At 48.2% G+C, this 16,661-nt stretch overlaps 1 protein-coding gene across 3 annotated transcripts in view; it reads left to right on the top strand.

Moving 5' to 3' along the window:
• SCAP (SREBF chaperone) overlaps window positions 1-16,661 on the top strand; it is a 64,816-nt gene that overhangs the window by 31,986 nt on the left and 16,169 nt on the right. For all 3 annotated transcript variants that reach the window (XM_083703944.1, XM_083703945.1, XM_083703946.1), the window contains exons 11-17: window positions 2,208-2,306; window positions 4,574-4,795; window positions 6,486-6,901; window positions 9,831-10,016; window positions 11,704-11,905; window positions 12,828-12,943; window positions 15,290-15,866. In XM_083703944.1, the coding sequence (XP_083560070.1) occupies window positions 2,208-2,306; window positions 4,574-4,795; window positions 6,486-6,901; window positions 9,831-10,016; window positions 11,704-11,905; window positions 12,828-12,943; window positions 15,290-15,866 (1,818 nt within the window). The remainder of the gene's footprint in view (window positions 1-2,207; window positions 2,307-4,573; window positions 4,796-6,485; window positions 6,902-9,830; window positions 10,017-11,703; window positions 11,906-12,827; window positions 12,944-15,289; window positions 15,867-16,661) is intronic.

Below are 16,661 nucleotides of genomic sequence, written 5' to 3' on the forward strand. Positions count from 1 at the left end.
AGGGGTGATGGGAGTTGTAGTTCAACATCTGGGGACCCACAGGTTGAGAAAGGCTGTGCTAGATGCAGTTCAGATGGGGGAGAGTGCGGCATTTCATTCATTCATATGCCACTTTCCCTCCCCAAAAATCATGCTCAAAGCAGCTTACAACAAAGAAAACGGGAAAGCGTTTCAAAACCAAACCGTGCAAAAGCAATTTCATAACAACAGACCAAAATGACACAATAGCAAATGTAGTAACATGCAAAAACCAAACCAAAACTAAAACCACGTTTCAGTACTATGAATATAACAAGATTACATAAACAACAGCCAGCACCCCATAGCAAAACATAACAAGGGAGTTCTCCTTGGTCCCAGAAACACCCCTCCTATGACGTTGCTCACAGTCCCCTCTCCTGCAGCAGCTTCTTGCAGGGCTTCCAAGGGCAAAGGGTGGGATAGCGTGAAACAGCCCTCCCATAATGTACAGTGGTGCCCCGCAAGACGAACGCCTCGCAAGACGGAAAACCCGCTAGACGAAAGGGTTTTCCGTTTTGGAGGCGCTTCGCAAAACAAATTTCCCTATGGGCTTGCTTCGCAAGACGAAAATGTCTTGCGAGTTCCTGCGGTTTCCCCCCCTCCCCCCCTTTTCCTAAGCCGCTTATCAGCTGATCCGCTAAAAGCCGCTAAACCGCTAATAGCGCTAATCCGCTAAGCTGTCAATGGGCTTGCTTCGCAAGACGAAAAAACTGCTATACGAAGAGCCTCACAGAACGGATTAATTTCGTCTTGCGAGGCACCACTGTAACTCACATTTTACCTTGAAAGCCGCTCAGTGTGTTGAGACTTGCATATGTCTTAGGGAATGCTTTCCGTCACTACCATTGTAAGGCCCCCGCAGCCTGTTGAAGCCTGAACTGGGTCTGTTCCTGGCAGGACTTCCTCTTGGAAGCCTGCCGTGGCCTGAAAGTGTTGCTTGCCTCTGTTCCCTTCTCCACAGTTCATCGATTAAATATCGTTAAGATCCTTTTGATGAGATAGAAAGCGTATTTTGAGCTGATAGGCAGAACCTTGATGCCTCCTGCGCTGTAGCAGCAGAATGGTGGCAGATTCTGGTGGCTGAAATCCAAACCTTCCAGCCCTGATTTCTGCATCTTTGCAATAATGGTGCCTAGAACAGGTCTGCTTGTCTGCCCCTTATCTGTGGCCCTGAACGTGAAGGACGCAGAAGAGATAATGCTCAGCATGCTTGTTACAGAGTCCAAGGAATCCTGGCAATAGGGAGCCAAGTTGCCACAGGCTTCATGTGCTTTTGACCCTCGCCCCGTTCTCTTGCGGTCTCGTGCTGCACTTTTTTTGGCTAAGGACATGTACCTCATTACCCCCTGGGTTTAGCCTACTTCTCTTGAGGTAGAATTGGTCCCTCAAATAGGTGACCTGTTGTGTCGAGAGATGTGGGAATGCACATGTTCACACATACCCTTACCTCCTCCCTGCTCCCTACACTGGGCAGCACGGATCCTGAAACAGATCCTAAATATACCTTCCCCAAAGAACTGGAAGCATTTTTGCTGGGGTTGATGGGGGAAGAAATTGCGAAAGTGGACCAAAGACTATTTTTGTAAGCCACAGTTGCGGCAAGAACTTTATTAGCCCCAAAGTGGAAATTACAGGAAATACCAACGATTGCGGAGTGGCAGACGAAAATGACGGACAATGTAGAACTGGCAAAACTGACTTGCAGAATCAGGAACCAGGAGGACTCAAAATTCCAGAGAGACTGGAGTAAATTTATCGATTACGTTAATAATCATTGCGAAAGTTTGAAGACACTAGCAGGACTGAAATGATTCCTACGACGTGGACTTTATAGTTTAAGTTATAAATGCGAGATACAGATTTGTAATAGAAAGCTTGTTAAGGGATGGGAAGGAAGGAAGTCTTGAACTTGGCAGAGTGCGGAAAGATTGGATTGGTGGTGTCAAGTGAAATTATGGTTTGATGAGAAAATGAATAAAAATTAGATTTAAAATAAAAGATCCTGGAACTGCTGCTCCTGTTGTTGAGTGAGAACTGCTGAGTCTTGTCTGGCATAACCAGCTCCCAGCTGCACACTGTTTCTTGCTGCACAAAGATCTGCATTTGCTGCCTGCTCTGGGGTGACTCTCCCTGCTGGGAGCTTAGTACAGCAGCTAACAAACACCCTCCTCTCTTGTGCCTTGCAGGAATTCTGCCTCTTTGCTGTGGTTGGCTTGGTGTCCGACTTCTTCCTCCAGATGCTCTTCTTCACCACCGTCCTGTCCATAGACATCCGCCGCATGGAGGTAAAAGAAGGCAGTAATAATAATGATTATTTATCACTTGTGCCCTGCCCATCTGACAGGGTTGCCCCAGCCACTCTGGTTTTTTTTAAGAATAATTTTTATTAGCCGACCAATCACATCAAATCAAACCAAATTACATAAATTCCAAATTACGCAGGCGAATTTTAAATTTTTGTTGGGGGTACCCATATTTCAAGTTCCGAAGGGATCCAATCAACTTCTTACTTCTTACTGCGGTCCACAAATCTAGCCTTATGATGTTCACAGTACTATCCAGTCCTTTCTTATTATTTTTCCACATCTCTTGTTGTTATTTTCATATATTTTTCCTTTCTCTTTGTGACCTCTGATAGTCTCTGCAAGCTGGTTAGAACAGTTTGTAATCCTGCGTGGATATTATTTTTTTTATCCAGTAGCCATATCCAGACGTTTTCCATATAACATCACTTCCATACATCAAAACAGTCTTGGCGTCATTAATCTTCACCAATCTGCCTCCTTTCTCAAAACCTCTGAGGAGATTCACTAGGAATGCAGTCTGAAAACAAATCCGTTCTTCTTCCCGGCTATAAATACTTTGGCAAGATGGCGACTCCAAATTAATTGCTGCGCCATTCCCAAAAGCTCTTATTGCTTCTCGGTCTCCATAAAGCATACTTTTGGTTAAAGTTTATCTCCACACAGACCTTAATCATCCTGCTTGGGTCAGTTCAACCGACGGTTCTAATGAGGAGGGGTTCTTGTAAATCACATAGAAGTAAAGTAAAAAAAGGTTCTCTTCCTCCCCCCCCATTCAGCCCCGTTGTCAACATACCCCGCCTTTGGTGTATCTTCATCGTAAAATATTCCTGTTTCTCCAGCCCGTTGTCTTCTTTCGCAGAGGTCACTTAAATTAGCAGACTTCACTTCCCTTCTTCACTTGAAATATGTGCATTTGCTTCTTTTGTAATTAATTATTCCAAATTGCTGCAACTAGTGCGCGATCAGAGACAGCGTCCAGGAGAGCCCAGGTCCACACGGGGGCATTCTGCCTAGGGCCCTCACCCCCTTCTTTTAAATTAGGGGGTGATTTATGGGCACAGCAGGCAAGGGCAGTGTTCCCCATTTCCTTGGGGGGGGGGGGTTGCCCCAGCCACTCTGGGTGGCTTCCAACAAAATATTAAACACACACACACAATACATCAGACATTATAAACTTCCTGATACTGGGCTGCCTTCAGATGTCTAACGGAAGGTCGTATAACATAATTGTTTATTACTTGCAGTGGTTCCCAGAGGGGGCCGTGGGATTCTCTAGAGGGGAGGCAGGGGGTGCTGGAAGTATATATGACTATCCGACCATCACTGAATCAGGTTTATAAGTACCGTCAAATGAATTGAACTAGGTAATTATAATTGGATTTTGAATAAATGTGCAAAAATTGCCACTGTTTTGAATTGCATTGTGTTGTAATCTTCCTTGGTTGGTTGTGCAAAATGTTCTGGAAAACGCTTTTTACAGGGAAGGGGAGGGGGCACTGGGGATGAGTTTACAGAATCAAAGGGGGGGTGAGCTAACCCTTGTGTGCTTGGCTGGGTGTCTTATGAGCTGAGAGGAGCAGGGATTACAAGATCAGGCACTTCTGAATACAGAGGTTCAAGTCAGCTGTTCGTGGATGACTTAAACTGGCACTTGTCATAGGAGGCAGTTCGCTGAACACAGATTCAGGGCACAGATTCGGGATTCTGTGTGCCACAGTGTGGGACACCAATGGCCAGCTTCCCTGGCAACCCTGTGTTTCAGGCCACCTTAAGGTCCACAAATAACAACACTTTGGAGGTCCCAAGCCTCAAGGAGGTTAGATTGGATTCAACTAGGGCCAGGGCCTTTTCAGCACTGGTCCCGATGTGGTGGACAGCTCTGTCACAAGAAACTAGGGCCCTGCGGGACTGGACATTCTTTCTGCAGGGCCTGCAAGACAGAGCTGTTCCACCTGGCCTTTGGTTTGGACTCGGTCTGACCCTTATGTTTCCCTCCCCTTATGGCCTTGATTTATCAGCTACTTTAAAATGAGGCTGCATTTTAAATTGCATTTTAACCTGTATTTTAAATTGCCCCCCCTTCCCCCTATTATGTTTTTACTGTGATTTTATTGGTGTTAGCCGACCTGAGCCCGGCTCTAGAAGGGGAGGGTGGGGTATAAATAATACTTACTATTATTATCATTATGGTTAAGTTTGCTGTTGTCTTTCTGTCTCTGACCCCACCACTTTCCCTCTCCTGGCAGCTTGCGGATCTGAACAGGCGCCTCCCGGCCGAAGCCTGCATGCCCTCCTCCACCAAGCCGGCGAGCCGCTCCCAGCGGTATGAGCGTCAGCCAGCCATGCGGCCTGCCACCCCGCACACCATCACCCTGCAGCCCTCCTCCTTCAGGAACCTGCGCCTGCCCAAGCGTCTGCGGGTGATCTACTTCTTCGCCAGGACCCGGCTGGCACAGAGACTCATTATGGTAGGCCCTCCGCCAGAGCAGCTTTGTGGGCGGTGCTGCAGGAAGTGGGATGCTTGCAGTGGGAGGAACAGGCAGGGCTTTTGTCAGCTGGGGAGTGGAGCAGAAAAGCCCTGTTGGGCTGAGGGCAGGGCTGGGAGGCAGAGCCCGAAGAGGCAGCAAGACCCAAGGCTGTAGGGTTAGCTGGCTAGCATGGCTGGTTCCTTGTACCCATCATCTGCCTGGGTTGGTGTCTGTGGGCGCTGGAAAAATGGCATGAGAGTTGACAGGAGGCCTCGTTCCCCCGTCTCTGAAATCATGGTGACCTCACTGCTGCTTCTTTTAATGCCTTCTGTCGGCCCTGTAAGACAGAGCTATTCTGCCTGGCCTTTAATTTGAATTCAGCCTGGTCTTTTATTTCCCTTCTCTTCCCTCCCCCTCCCCTTTTATGAAGATCACCCGCTCTGATCTTCCCTAATTCTCCCCTGACCTCCTCGCTGGCCCAAGTTGAACCAGTTCAGCCAGCTAGCCCTGGGGATTATCTAGTTGATTTTTGAATTTTATTGTTATTCATGTTTTTATACTACATTTGATGCTGCTTTTATAATTAAGTGTTTTAAAGTGTTTTAAATTTGTTGTTAGCCACCCTGAGCCCAGTTTTTGAACCAGGAAGGGTGGGGTATAAATAAATTATTATTATTATTATAATTATTATTTTTGAGGGCTAAAATTTACAGAGATTGTAAATCTCTTTATGTCTTAAAGCGGCATATGAATGTTATATATTAGCAGTACTTGAGGTAGCCTAGTCAGCTGGGAGGATAGATGTTGGTGCACTCGCCCACGCCATGCCTAAGGACTGGGATTTTGGAGGAGCAGATAATCATCCGTAGTATTTTTAACATGCAAGATCCCTAAGTGGTTTATGTAAAACACAGTAAGCTTTTTTAAAAATAAAGTATATTAATGTTTAAAACCAAGAACACAAAGAACGACATCAGAAAATACAGAGAAGCCATCAACAAAACATTCAGTTAAATATCAATAAATACTCATCATGACATTGTGATAAATCTTGTGGGATAGATGAGTCCTTCGGCAGTGTTTAGAGTTGGCCACTGTTTCTGGCTGGTGAACAGCACACAGAAGGGTGTTTGACCATTGGTCATGTCAACTGGGTCCAAAAGTAGCTGGAGTGTCTTGGGTTCCCTATCTGCATGGAGAACTACACCTCTTCGGTTTCCCTTACACTGCTTCTGGCTTTTCCATCAACAGACGGGTGCCGGGAAGTGAAACAAATTGGGGAGTGGCCTCAATCCAGAAGAGGGCTGTGGATTTCTGAGGTCCACAAAGGTTCCTTTGCTTAGAACACATGGAATTTTGGTTCTGGGAGACTTTTGTGTCAAGGAAAGCAGGGTTCTGTGAGAGCCAGTGTGGTGTAGTAGTTAAGATCAGTAGACTCGTAATCTGGTGAACCAGGTTCGCGTCTCCGCTCCTCCACATGCAGCTGCTGGGTGACCTTGGGCTAGTCACACTTCTTTGAAGTCTCTCAGCCCCACTCACCTCACAGAGTGTTTGTTGTGGGGGAGGAAGGGAAAGGAGAATGTTAGCCACTTTGAGACTCCTTTGGGTAGTAATAAAGCGGGATATCAAATCCAAACTCTTCTTCTTCTGAACACTATTATGCTCTCCTCCTTCCTTGCCTTCCCTGCAGACAGGGACCATGGTGTGGATTGGCATCTTGTTTTACACCGACCCGGCCGGCCTCCGCCCTTACCTGGCCTCTCAAGTCACGGAGCAGAGCCCGCTGGGGGAGGCAGGGCTGCCCGCCATGCCTGTTCCTGGGGAGGTCCTTCCCACCGGCGACGCCAAGCTATCCCTCTCTGTCTTCGCTTCGGACCCCGTCCAGCAGCTGTCGGAGAACCAGACGCTGGATTCGCTGAGCAGGCAAGAATCGAGCCACCGTGCCAAGGCTGAAGAGCAGGAGAGCCGGGGGAGCAGCGGGCAGCCGGATCTGGGCCCCAAGGCGGAAGTGACGTGGGGAGTGGAAGATGAGGAGATCTGGAGGAAACTCTCTTTCCGGCACTGGCCTTCTCTGTTCAGCTACTACAACATCACGCTGGCCAAACGGTGAGTGGCAAGAAACTTCGATAATACAGTGAAATTTTGAAACTTCGATAATACAGTGGTACCTTTGGTTGCGAACGGGATCCGTTCTGGAGGCCAGTTTGCAATCTGAAGCGCCGTATCTGCGCAGGTGCACAGCGCGATTTGGTGCTCGTGCGCATGCGCGAAGCGCAGTTTAACACTTCTGCGCATGTGCGAGCGGCAAAACTCGGAAGTAACCCATTCCGCAGGACGCAACCTGAAAAAACGTATAATGAAGCAAGCGTAACATGAGGTATGACTGTATTTTGAATCGTTGCTAACGTTTAGCAGCAGAACCCAAAGGTAATACAAGAAAGAAGAATTCCACCTAAACATTAGGAAGAACTTCCTGACAGTAAGAGCTGTTTGACAGTGGAATTTGCTGCCAAGGAGTGTGGTGGAGTCTCCTTCTTTGGAGGTCTTTGGAGCTCTGATGGTGTTTCCTGCTTGGTAGGGGGTTGGACTCGATGGCCCTTGTGGTCTCTTCCAACTCTATGATTCTAAGAAGACAGCCCTGATGTTTCTGCCCGGGCAGAAAGCTCCCGAAGTCTCTCTCTCTGCTGCATCTGTGGACTACGTTGGTTAAGCAGAGGGAGGGAATGTCAGTGGCCAGAGTCTCCCCTGTGATGTCGGGAGGTGTGTGTACTTTGAGATTGGCCTCCCAAATTGGTGTGGACACCCGCTGGCCCCTTGAGCTCTGGGTGCAGGGCTGGCTTCTTCCTGTTAAAACTGTGGCATTCCCAAAGCAAAGGAAGGATTGGACTCTGATTAATAGATTAATAGATTGACCAGCAATTATTGGGAGGGGTGCCAATAATAATTCCTGTCCACCCCTTGGCCCAGGTCGTTTAATTCACAAAAGAGCTTTTTACACAGTGTTTGTAAGAACCAATCAGATTTCCTCTGAGCATTCAAAAAGAAAAACAAACCCACGTGGGGACAAAGTCAGATAGAAGAAATTCTTTTAACTACAAAGAAACTATTTGCTGCTTGAGCATGCATAGTAGTCCAGAGTAAATAAAATAGGAAGCAATGCTTTTAGGAAACCCCCGAGGTCATAAACAGCAGTAAACAGTATTTACCATCTCCTTGTGAACTCTCTTCCTGGCCCTTAGATCTGTCTAAAGATCAAAGTAACCTATTAACTTAATGAACTGAGGATGCCTGATGAAGCAACTGGCCTGTGTTTCAGAATGCTTATACGTGCCTGTCAGGCGTAGAGAAATAGGACAGATGCAGAGGCATGGATCGATCAGAAATCGTATCAAAATGGCTCAAACCCAGTTAACGCAATGCTTTCATCGCAGACACAAATGGCTTGCTCCATATTTTTTATAATTCCTCATAGCAATCCCACCTAATCACTACAAAAACGGTGGAACTCATTCCAACAGGAGGCAGTGATGGTCACCAACTTGGCTTTGAAAGAGGATCAGACAAATTTATGGAGGAAGAGAGGGCTATTGACGGCTGCTAGTTGTGATGGAGCCTACGGTCTGCCTCCACAGTTTGACACAGCAATGATTCCGAATACCAAGGGTCTTGTGCTTGAATCTTGTTTGTGGGTGTTCCACAGCCATCTGGTTGGCTGCTGTGAGAACAAGATGCAGAACTAGATCGGCTCCTGATCCAGCAGGATCCTCTTATGTTCTTTGCTCTTGTATCCTCTGATAACACGGGGCGCTCTTCTTTCCCCTTCAGCCATGCATTTTGGAATTACTTCATTTGTTTTCATAGAATCATAGAGTTGGAAGAGACCCCAAGGGCCATGGAGTCCAACCCCCTGCCAAGCAGGAAACACCATCAGAGCACTCCTGACATATGGTTGTCAAGCCTCTGCTTAAAGACCTCCAAAGAAGGAGACTCCACCACACTCCTTGGCAGCAAATTCCACTGTCGAACGGCTCTTACTGTCAGGAAGTTCTTCCTAATGTTTAGGTGGAATCTTCTTTCTTGTACTTTGGATCCATTGCTCCGTGTCCACTTCTCTGGAGCAGCAGAAAACAACCTTTCTCCCTCCTCTATGTGACATCCTTTTATATATTTGAACATGGCTATCATATCACCCCTTAACCTCCTCTTCTCCAGGCTAAACATGCCCAGCTCCCTTAGCCGTTCCTCATAAGGCATCGTTTCCAGGCCTTTGACCATTTTGGTTGCCCTCCTCTTTTGTTTTGTTTACTTGCACACTGCTTCCTCATCTGTGCTCTCAAAGTAGCAGTAGTATTTTATGAAAAAAACAGAACTCAGCAACAAGGGGTGGGGGTAAAAGCATTGACACCTGGGAGAGAATTAGCAAAGATTCAGAAAGAACAGCAGGTGCAGTGGAATCTCAGTTTTTGAACATTTCGGAAGCCAAACGCCAAAAACACGGAAGTGAATGCTTCTGTTTTTGAACATGCCTCAGAAGTTGAACGGCTTCTGAAGTGTGTTTCTCATTCCCCCCCCCCATTCACTTTGCCAACAGGCCTTTGATCCTCGGTTCTGAAACGTTTTGGAAGTCAAACGGTCTTTCGGAATGGATTAGGTTCGAAAACCAAGGTTCCACTGTAGTGAAAAAAGATCCTGTTAAGGCTCATGTGGGCAGCCTGTTGCTGCCACCTTCTGAAGGAAGAGAGGGAAATGGGCAGACAGACCTCACCTGGCCAAGCACTATTATTAATGGAGGCACCCCCAGTGCCACATCACAGTCTTGGTTTTGATAATCTACAAAAAATTGTAACTAAAAGATGCCTTCTGGCTTATTCACACAGTACTGGACATTGCATCAAGCTAAGAAACGCAGGCAGCGAAAAAGCCATGAACTGAGTGAATGGTGTCCTCTGAGAAGGCCTTTCTGCCTCTTGTCCCTGCTTTTTCTTATGTTGGCCGGCCAGTCCTGTCATTATCGCTTCTCTTGCCGCTCTTGCAGGTACATCAGCATCCTTCCAGTGATCCCAGTCACTCTGTACCTGAACCCGCAGGAGGCCTTGGAGGCGCGCCATCCTCACGAGGCAAATCGATACTACCCATTCTCCTCACCGAGCAGTGAGAAGTCGGAGCAGGTGGCGGAAGGTGTGCCCAAAGTGCAAGGCCACCAAGACGTCACGCTGTACAAGTAAGAGAGAGCTGATTGGGGGTGGGGGGGGGGAGATGCTGCCAAAGTGAGGGGTGGGGAGGGAAGAGGGAGAGCTGAGGGGGCCCATTAAGACACCCGCTGGTTTGTAAGCCTTTGCCGGGCACGGCATGCCACTCTCCTGCTTTAGAGTGGCTGGTTTCTCAGTATCTTGCAGAACAGAAACTACCCTGTTTCCCCGAAAGTAAGACATCCCCCGAAAATAAGACCCACTTCCAGTTTTGCCTCTCACTGTAATATAAGGCATCCCCCCCGAATATAAGACCTCCTCGATAATATTTTTTTTAAAAAATAATATTTATTAAGGTTTTGAAAAATTACAAAATTAAAGAAAAAGAAAAGAAAAAAGAGCCAAAAACAGAGAAATAAAAACAATTAAGAAAAAACACAAATCAATCCTTCTATAACTTATCTTTCCTTTGCTTGTTTCCTTGACCTCCTCACACCTCCCTTTTTTGTGTTCTAGTTCAATTAGCTATTTCAGCAAATCCTTTCTATCTTTGTTTTTATCCTAATAATTTATCTTAATATAATGTAACTTTACATTCTCACCAATTAACAATCTATTTTTACTTAATCCTTTATAACATTTCTGCTAAAACCACGTAACTTCATTCCAACATCCTTCTAACATTCCTTAATTTTACAAAGTTTCTGTAAATAAACTTTAAATTTCTTCCAATCTTCTTCCAATCTCCTCCCCGATAATAAGGCCTCCCCCGAACATAAGGCCACCCCGGAATATAAGGCCCCCGAAGCTACCATAAGGCGTCGACTCCTCTGGACCATAGCGGCGGGACCATAGCCACCACGCAGCTCACTGATTGGCTGCAGCGCAGCCGGAGCTGTTCAGGCTGTGCAAGGTCTCTTTAAATCAGAGAGCCCGTGCCCCCGCCAAGACAAGCTGCCGCCTGCTGCTCGCTCTGCCCTGACAGAGTCTGGCTGACTCACAATTAGACAATAAATGTGTACCGCATTCTTCTTCATGGAAAAATAAGACATCCCCTGAAAATAAGACCTAGCGCATCTTTGGGAGCAAAAATTAATATAAGACACTGTCTTATTTTCGGGGAAACAGGGTAGTGAGTTGGGTGAAAGATCTGCTTTTATCCCACACAATTTATCCGAGATGTGTGTGCACCTTAAAATTACTATAACAGAGCATAGCTCTGTGTTCTCTCTCGGCTGCACTGACTCAAGCGCTAGATGACCCTGCTGTAGCCGTTGGCACCTGTTTGGATCTGTTGTATTCTTTTCCTTTATTTATAGAAATATTTTATGCCGTGTCATAAAAAGATATATCAAAGCAGTTTGCAGCAGTAAAACCATAAAACCATGCAATAAAGAAGTTAAAAACAGACATCAACTACCCCTTGTGGAAGGGTGCATTCTTAATTGCCTGCAAAGGCCTGGCAGAATAGAAAAACTTTAAGCAAGTTCTTGGAAGTTGGCACAGAAGGCTCCTGTTGAATCTCTAGTGGCAGGGAGTTCCAAAGGACTGGGCCAGTGGCACTGCAGACTTGGCTCCTTGTTGTCCAGTGAGCCTCACCAACTCGGGGAATGACCAGCCGTGCTCCTGCAGATGGTCTCAGTGTACTTGAAATGATGGGATTGGAACCAAAGGTATTTGTGACTGACTGACTTCTCCATTTTCCACGAACCACCTCAGGGTCGCCGCTTTGGGACTGGCGTCTGGGATCCTCTTGGTCCTCCTGCTCTTTTGCCTGTACAAAATCCTGTGTCCCAAAAACTATGGGCAGAACGGGCTCTCCCACAGCCGGCGTCGAAGAGGAGACCTGCCCTGCGATGACTATGGCTACTCTCCGCCGGAGACCGAAATCATCCCTCTGGTCCTCAGGGGCCACCTGATGGTGAGATGCAAGACAGGGGCCTTGATGTAGCTAATGCATCTCATCCTCAGCTTCTCCATCCTGAATAGAGCAGAGGTGAAACCACATAGAGGAAGCACATCTAAACATCATGCTGTTGCAGAATTTTTAAAGGCTGTGTTTTTTGACAGGTCGATGCTGGGTGGGGTCACGGAAGGGGATGCTGTGGGGACAAGAAACGCTTACGGGGGGGGGGGCAAGGAACTGTGGGGCACAAAGCACACTTTCCCTGTTGCCTGGACACTGGGAATCTTTCCCAAAAGACCTAGTCTTCGCCAGTCAGTGCCCATAAGCTTTCAGAGAGAGAGACAGAGCTGTTGCCTTCCTTCTGTGCCTGTTCACTTCTTTGAGACCCCTGGTTTGCCACTGTTGAAAGGATAGGGAGGATTGATAGATGAAGAGATACCGTTGGGGGGGGGGAGAGAATTTTTCTATATGCAAGTACAGCTGCTAGAATAGGGATTGCTGCTAGGTTGGAGTCACAAACTATACCCACAAAGGAGGAATGGATTTGTAAACTAAATGAATATTTAATTTTGGCAAAATTAACCGCTGTAATAAAAAATCAGTCAAATCAAAAATTAAGAAAGGAGTGGAAATGTTTTGATGAATATATGGCAAAATATTGCTCAAAAAAAGATACACTGACATGCCTAGATTAAAATGGGAAGTAATTGTAATGTAATATGTGAAAATCAATAAAAAAGAAAAGAAGGGGGGGAGGATAGGAAAGAGAGTGCCAAACTGGATGGATTCGCTCTGGTCTGATCCAGCAGCCAGACTTTTAAGGAGGCAAGCCAGGAGGCATACACTGGAGTCCTCTTGTCCTCAGGGCACGATCCTTCCTGCATTGCACCATTTGTTCAGCATTTGACCTGTTTTATTTTTTACTTATTTTTTGCAGGACATTGAGTGCCTGGCTAGTGATGGGATGCTGCTTGTGAGCTGCTGCCTGGTGGGCCAGATCCGCGTGTGGGATGCTCAGACAGGCGACTGCCTCACTGTCATTCCGAAGCAAGGGTAGGTTTGGCTTCCTGCTGCTAACTGGCCGTTCAGGCTGATGGGCTACTAGTTTCAATGGCTCATCATGGAAATGTGTGCAAGTCCTTGCTTGGTTGTCAATTGCTGGCTATAGAAGATGCCCCAGTTTAAAAGGCAATAGATTGTTTGGTAAAGGTAAAGGGACCCCTGACCATTATGTCCAGTTGTGGCCGACTCTGGGGTTGCGGCGCTCATCTTGCTTTACTGGCCGAGGGAGCCGGCGTACAGCTTCCGGGTCATGTGGCCAGCATGACTAAGCCGCTTCTGATGAACCAGAGCAGCGCACGGAAACGCTGTTTACCTTCCTGCCCGAGCAGTATCTATTTGTCTACTTACACTTTGACGTGCTTTCGAACTGCTAGGTTGGCAGGAGCAGGGACCGAGCAACGGAGCTCACCCCGTCACGGGGATTTGAACTGCTGACCTTCTGACTGGCAAACCATAGGCTCTGTGGTTTAACCCACAGCGCCACCCGCGTCCCTAGATTGTTTACTTAGCCATTTTTTTGCCATGTCCCTATTGGAGTTGCTGATCCAGCATGCTCCAGTCCTTATTGCGGACCTGGGTTCAAATCCATGTGCAGTCTAAATCTCTGGGTTTCCCTGCTCCCAGCCTCAGTATCACAGAGGGTAGATATCAATAATCTACTGACAAGTGTGTTGTCTACTAGAATATGCTCTACAAATGTTAATGCACAAAAGGCTGTCTGACATCCCTTGAGAAAACGTTCCCAGTGAAGGAAAATTCTACTTCTGGCTGAAGTTGCTTTTTGGTGCAAGGTATGTTGCATCAACTTCAACAGGTGGTCAAGCTGCACCCCAAACGTCTGCTGTCTGTTCTCTGGTAGTCTCTAGCTTAGACTTCTGCAATGTGTTATATGTGGGGCTGCCTTTGAAGATTGTTTGGAAGCTGCAGCAGCCAGGTTGCTCGCTGGGGCAAGATCCTCTGACCACAAAACAACAATCCTTTGCTGATTCCACTGAGCGCCAGTTGATTTCTGGGCCCAATTCAAAGTCCTGGCTTTGACCTAGAAAGTCTCTATACAGTCATACCTTGGGTTGAACGTGCTTCAGGTTGAGTGCTTTCGAGTTGTGCTCCGCAGCAACCCGGAAATAACGGAGTGCGTTACTTCCGGGTTTCGCCACTCGCACATGCACAGATGCTCAAAATGACATCATGCGCGGAAGCGGCAAAATGCGACACACGCAGACGCGCTGTCGTGTCTTACGTTCCATTCAGGATGCGAACGGGGCTGCGGAACGGATCCCGTTCGCATCCCAAGGTACCACTGTAATCTCTCTTTTTTTTCTCACACCTGGCCACAAACTTGCAGAAGAAATTAGCTGCTGGAGTGGCTTAGGGTGGGGGTCTGCTGAATTCCAAGGTGGCCATATCCCTCTCTGTGCTCTGCTTGACCCCTCACCCCACATCCTCCTCTTCTCTTGTGGGGGTGCAATTAGTGCCAGCACCATCTGTTAAGAGTTTGGGTGTAATCTTCAACACCTCCCTTTCCATGGAGGCGCAGATTGCAGCTATAACAAAGGCAGCATTTTTTCATCTCCGCCAAGCTAAGCAGTTGGCTCCTTACCTCTCTCGCCCTGACCTAGCCACTGTGATCCATGCGACGGTCACCTCCAGACTGGATTATTGTAACTCGCTCTACGTGGGGCTGCCCTTGAGACTGACCCAGAAACTCCAACGGGTGCAGAATGCTGCAGCGAGACTCCTTACGGGGTCTTCGCTGCGAGACCACATTCACCCGGTGCTATACCAGCTGCACTGGCTCCCGGTGGAGTACAGGATCAGGTTTAAGGTGCTGGTTTTAACCTTTAAAGCCCTATACGGCCTAGGACCCTCGTACCTACAGGACCGCCTCTCCTGGTATTTCCCACGGAGGACCTTACGGTCTTCAAATAAAAACATCTTGGAGATCCCGGGCCGCAGGGAGGTTGGGCTGGCCTCAGCCAGAGCCAGGGCTTTTTGGGCTGTGGCCCCGATCTGGTAGAATGCTCTATCACAAGAGACCTGGGCCCTGCGGGACTTGACATCTTTCTGCAGGGCCTGCAAGACAGAGCTGTTCCACCAGGCCTTTGGCCAGGGCACAGCCTGACTCCCTCCCTCGGCAATCTTCGTGGAGCTCTGGCACAATGGTTGCCAGTGGCTTGATTTGAATCAATTTTATAATGAATGATTTTAGAGTGTTGTTTGTGCTGTACCTTTGTACTGTTTTAATGTTGTTAGCCGCCCTGAGCCTGGCTTCGGCTGGGGAGGGCGGGATATAAATAAAATTTATTATTATTATTATTATTCTTGGCTGCCTTCCAGGCTGCGTCGAGAGAACAGCGGCATCTTTGATTACCAAGACTGCTGGGACCCCAACCGCCTCGATAGCAAGAGTGGGCTAGATGACGGCTCTGACAGCAGCTGCCGCCGCCCCTTCAAAAGAGCCCGGAGCCCCCCGCAGCCCCTCCTGTTCAGCGACCAACCCGACCTCACCTCCCTCATTGACACCAACTTCTCTGAGCAAGCCAAGGCCGCAACTGCCCCAGAGCCCCGCCACCGGGCCACCTGCGGCCGGCAAGAGTCTGGCTACGACTTCAGCAGCCTGGTGGAGAAGGTCTGCGAGGAACAGAACTCCTCCAACTGCGTGAACTTCTTGGGCTTCTCTGCCCCCTACGGACAGGTGGCCTTCAGCCCCCAGGCTGGCAGTGGGTCCAGATCCCCAGGGTGCGAGGAAGGGGACTGCGTAGCCCGCAGGAGCAGCCTTGGGGATGAGCCCTATGCTGGGCTGGAGAAGGTGCCCCCCCTTCCCTCTTTGGGCGGTGACTTTGAAAGCTCCATCTGGAGCCTGGAGCTGCAAGGGAACCTCATTGTGGCCGGCCGGAGCAACGGGAGGCTGGAGGTAAGGAAGGAGGCTGGGTCTTGTTGGCCTTGGGCTTTTGGGGCCTGGGGGGGGGGGAGCAGAGCCTTCCATAGCTGTGCTTGTTCGGCTGCAGCGTCCCCCCCCCCCCCCCCGAGGCCAGAAAGGAAGAACTCCTTTAGGTTTTGATCGCAAAGGACATCAAGGGAGGCATCAGCTGTCTGCCCTGAGGCTGTTGCACAAAAAGCCATGTGCACACACACACCACGTCCATGACAGTTTAGCACTGCTCGGGAGCCTTAGGCCCCTGGGCCCGATCAGGCCCACCAGGGATCCTTACTTGGCCCTCCCACCTCTCCGCCACCTACTGTTGGCTGTGGGATTGTAAACCCACAGAGTCAAATGGAAAAAAATCAGAACTGTAACCTAAGTGCACTCCAGGACCTTCCTTTCCAGTTGCAAGGGTAGTTCAGTGCTTTTAGAATTTGTACCTTAAAGCCCACCGAAGAAGGAACTGAGAGCGCAGTCTAAAGGCTCTCCGTTTCTTATGGCTCCCATGCTATCTAGCAGTGTTGGAAACTCAGCTATATAAGCTAGGCGCCAAATGGTTCCTTAAACCAAGGTTACAGTCGCCAAAATGGAATGCGTAGTTGCTGTTTTGGGGCAAGCCAGCTCTAAAGTCTTTATTTATTTCGGTTAAGAATTAGAGAACTTAAAGGCATCTTCTCTTGGTCACAAGTGGCCAATAGTCAGGTACAAAATGCGCCTAATTTCGAACACTGCTTTCAAGCAGCGGCTGCAATCCCTTGGCATCAGGTGATTGAGCAGTGGATGTCC

The sequence above is a fragment of the Podarcis gaigeae genome (assembly GCF_964106915.1).
Source record: "Podarcis gaigeae genome assembly, chromosome: 12".
Taxonomy (NCBI): domain Eukaryota; kingdom Metazoa; phylum Chordata; class Lepidosauria; order Squamata; family Lacertidae; genus Podarcis; species Podarcis gaigeae.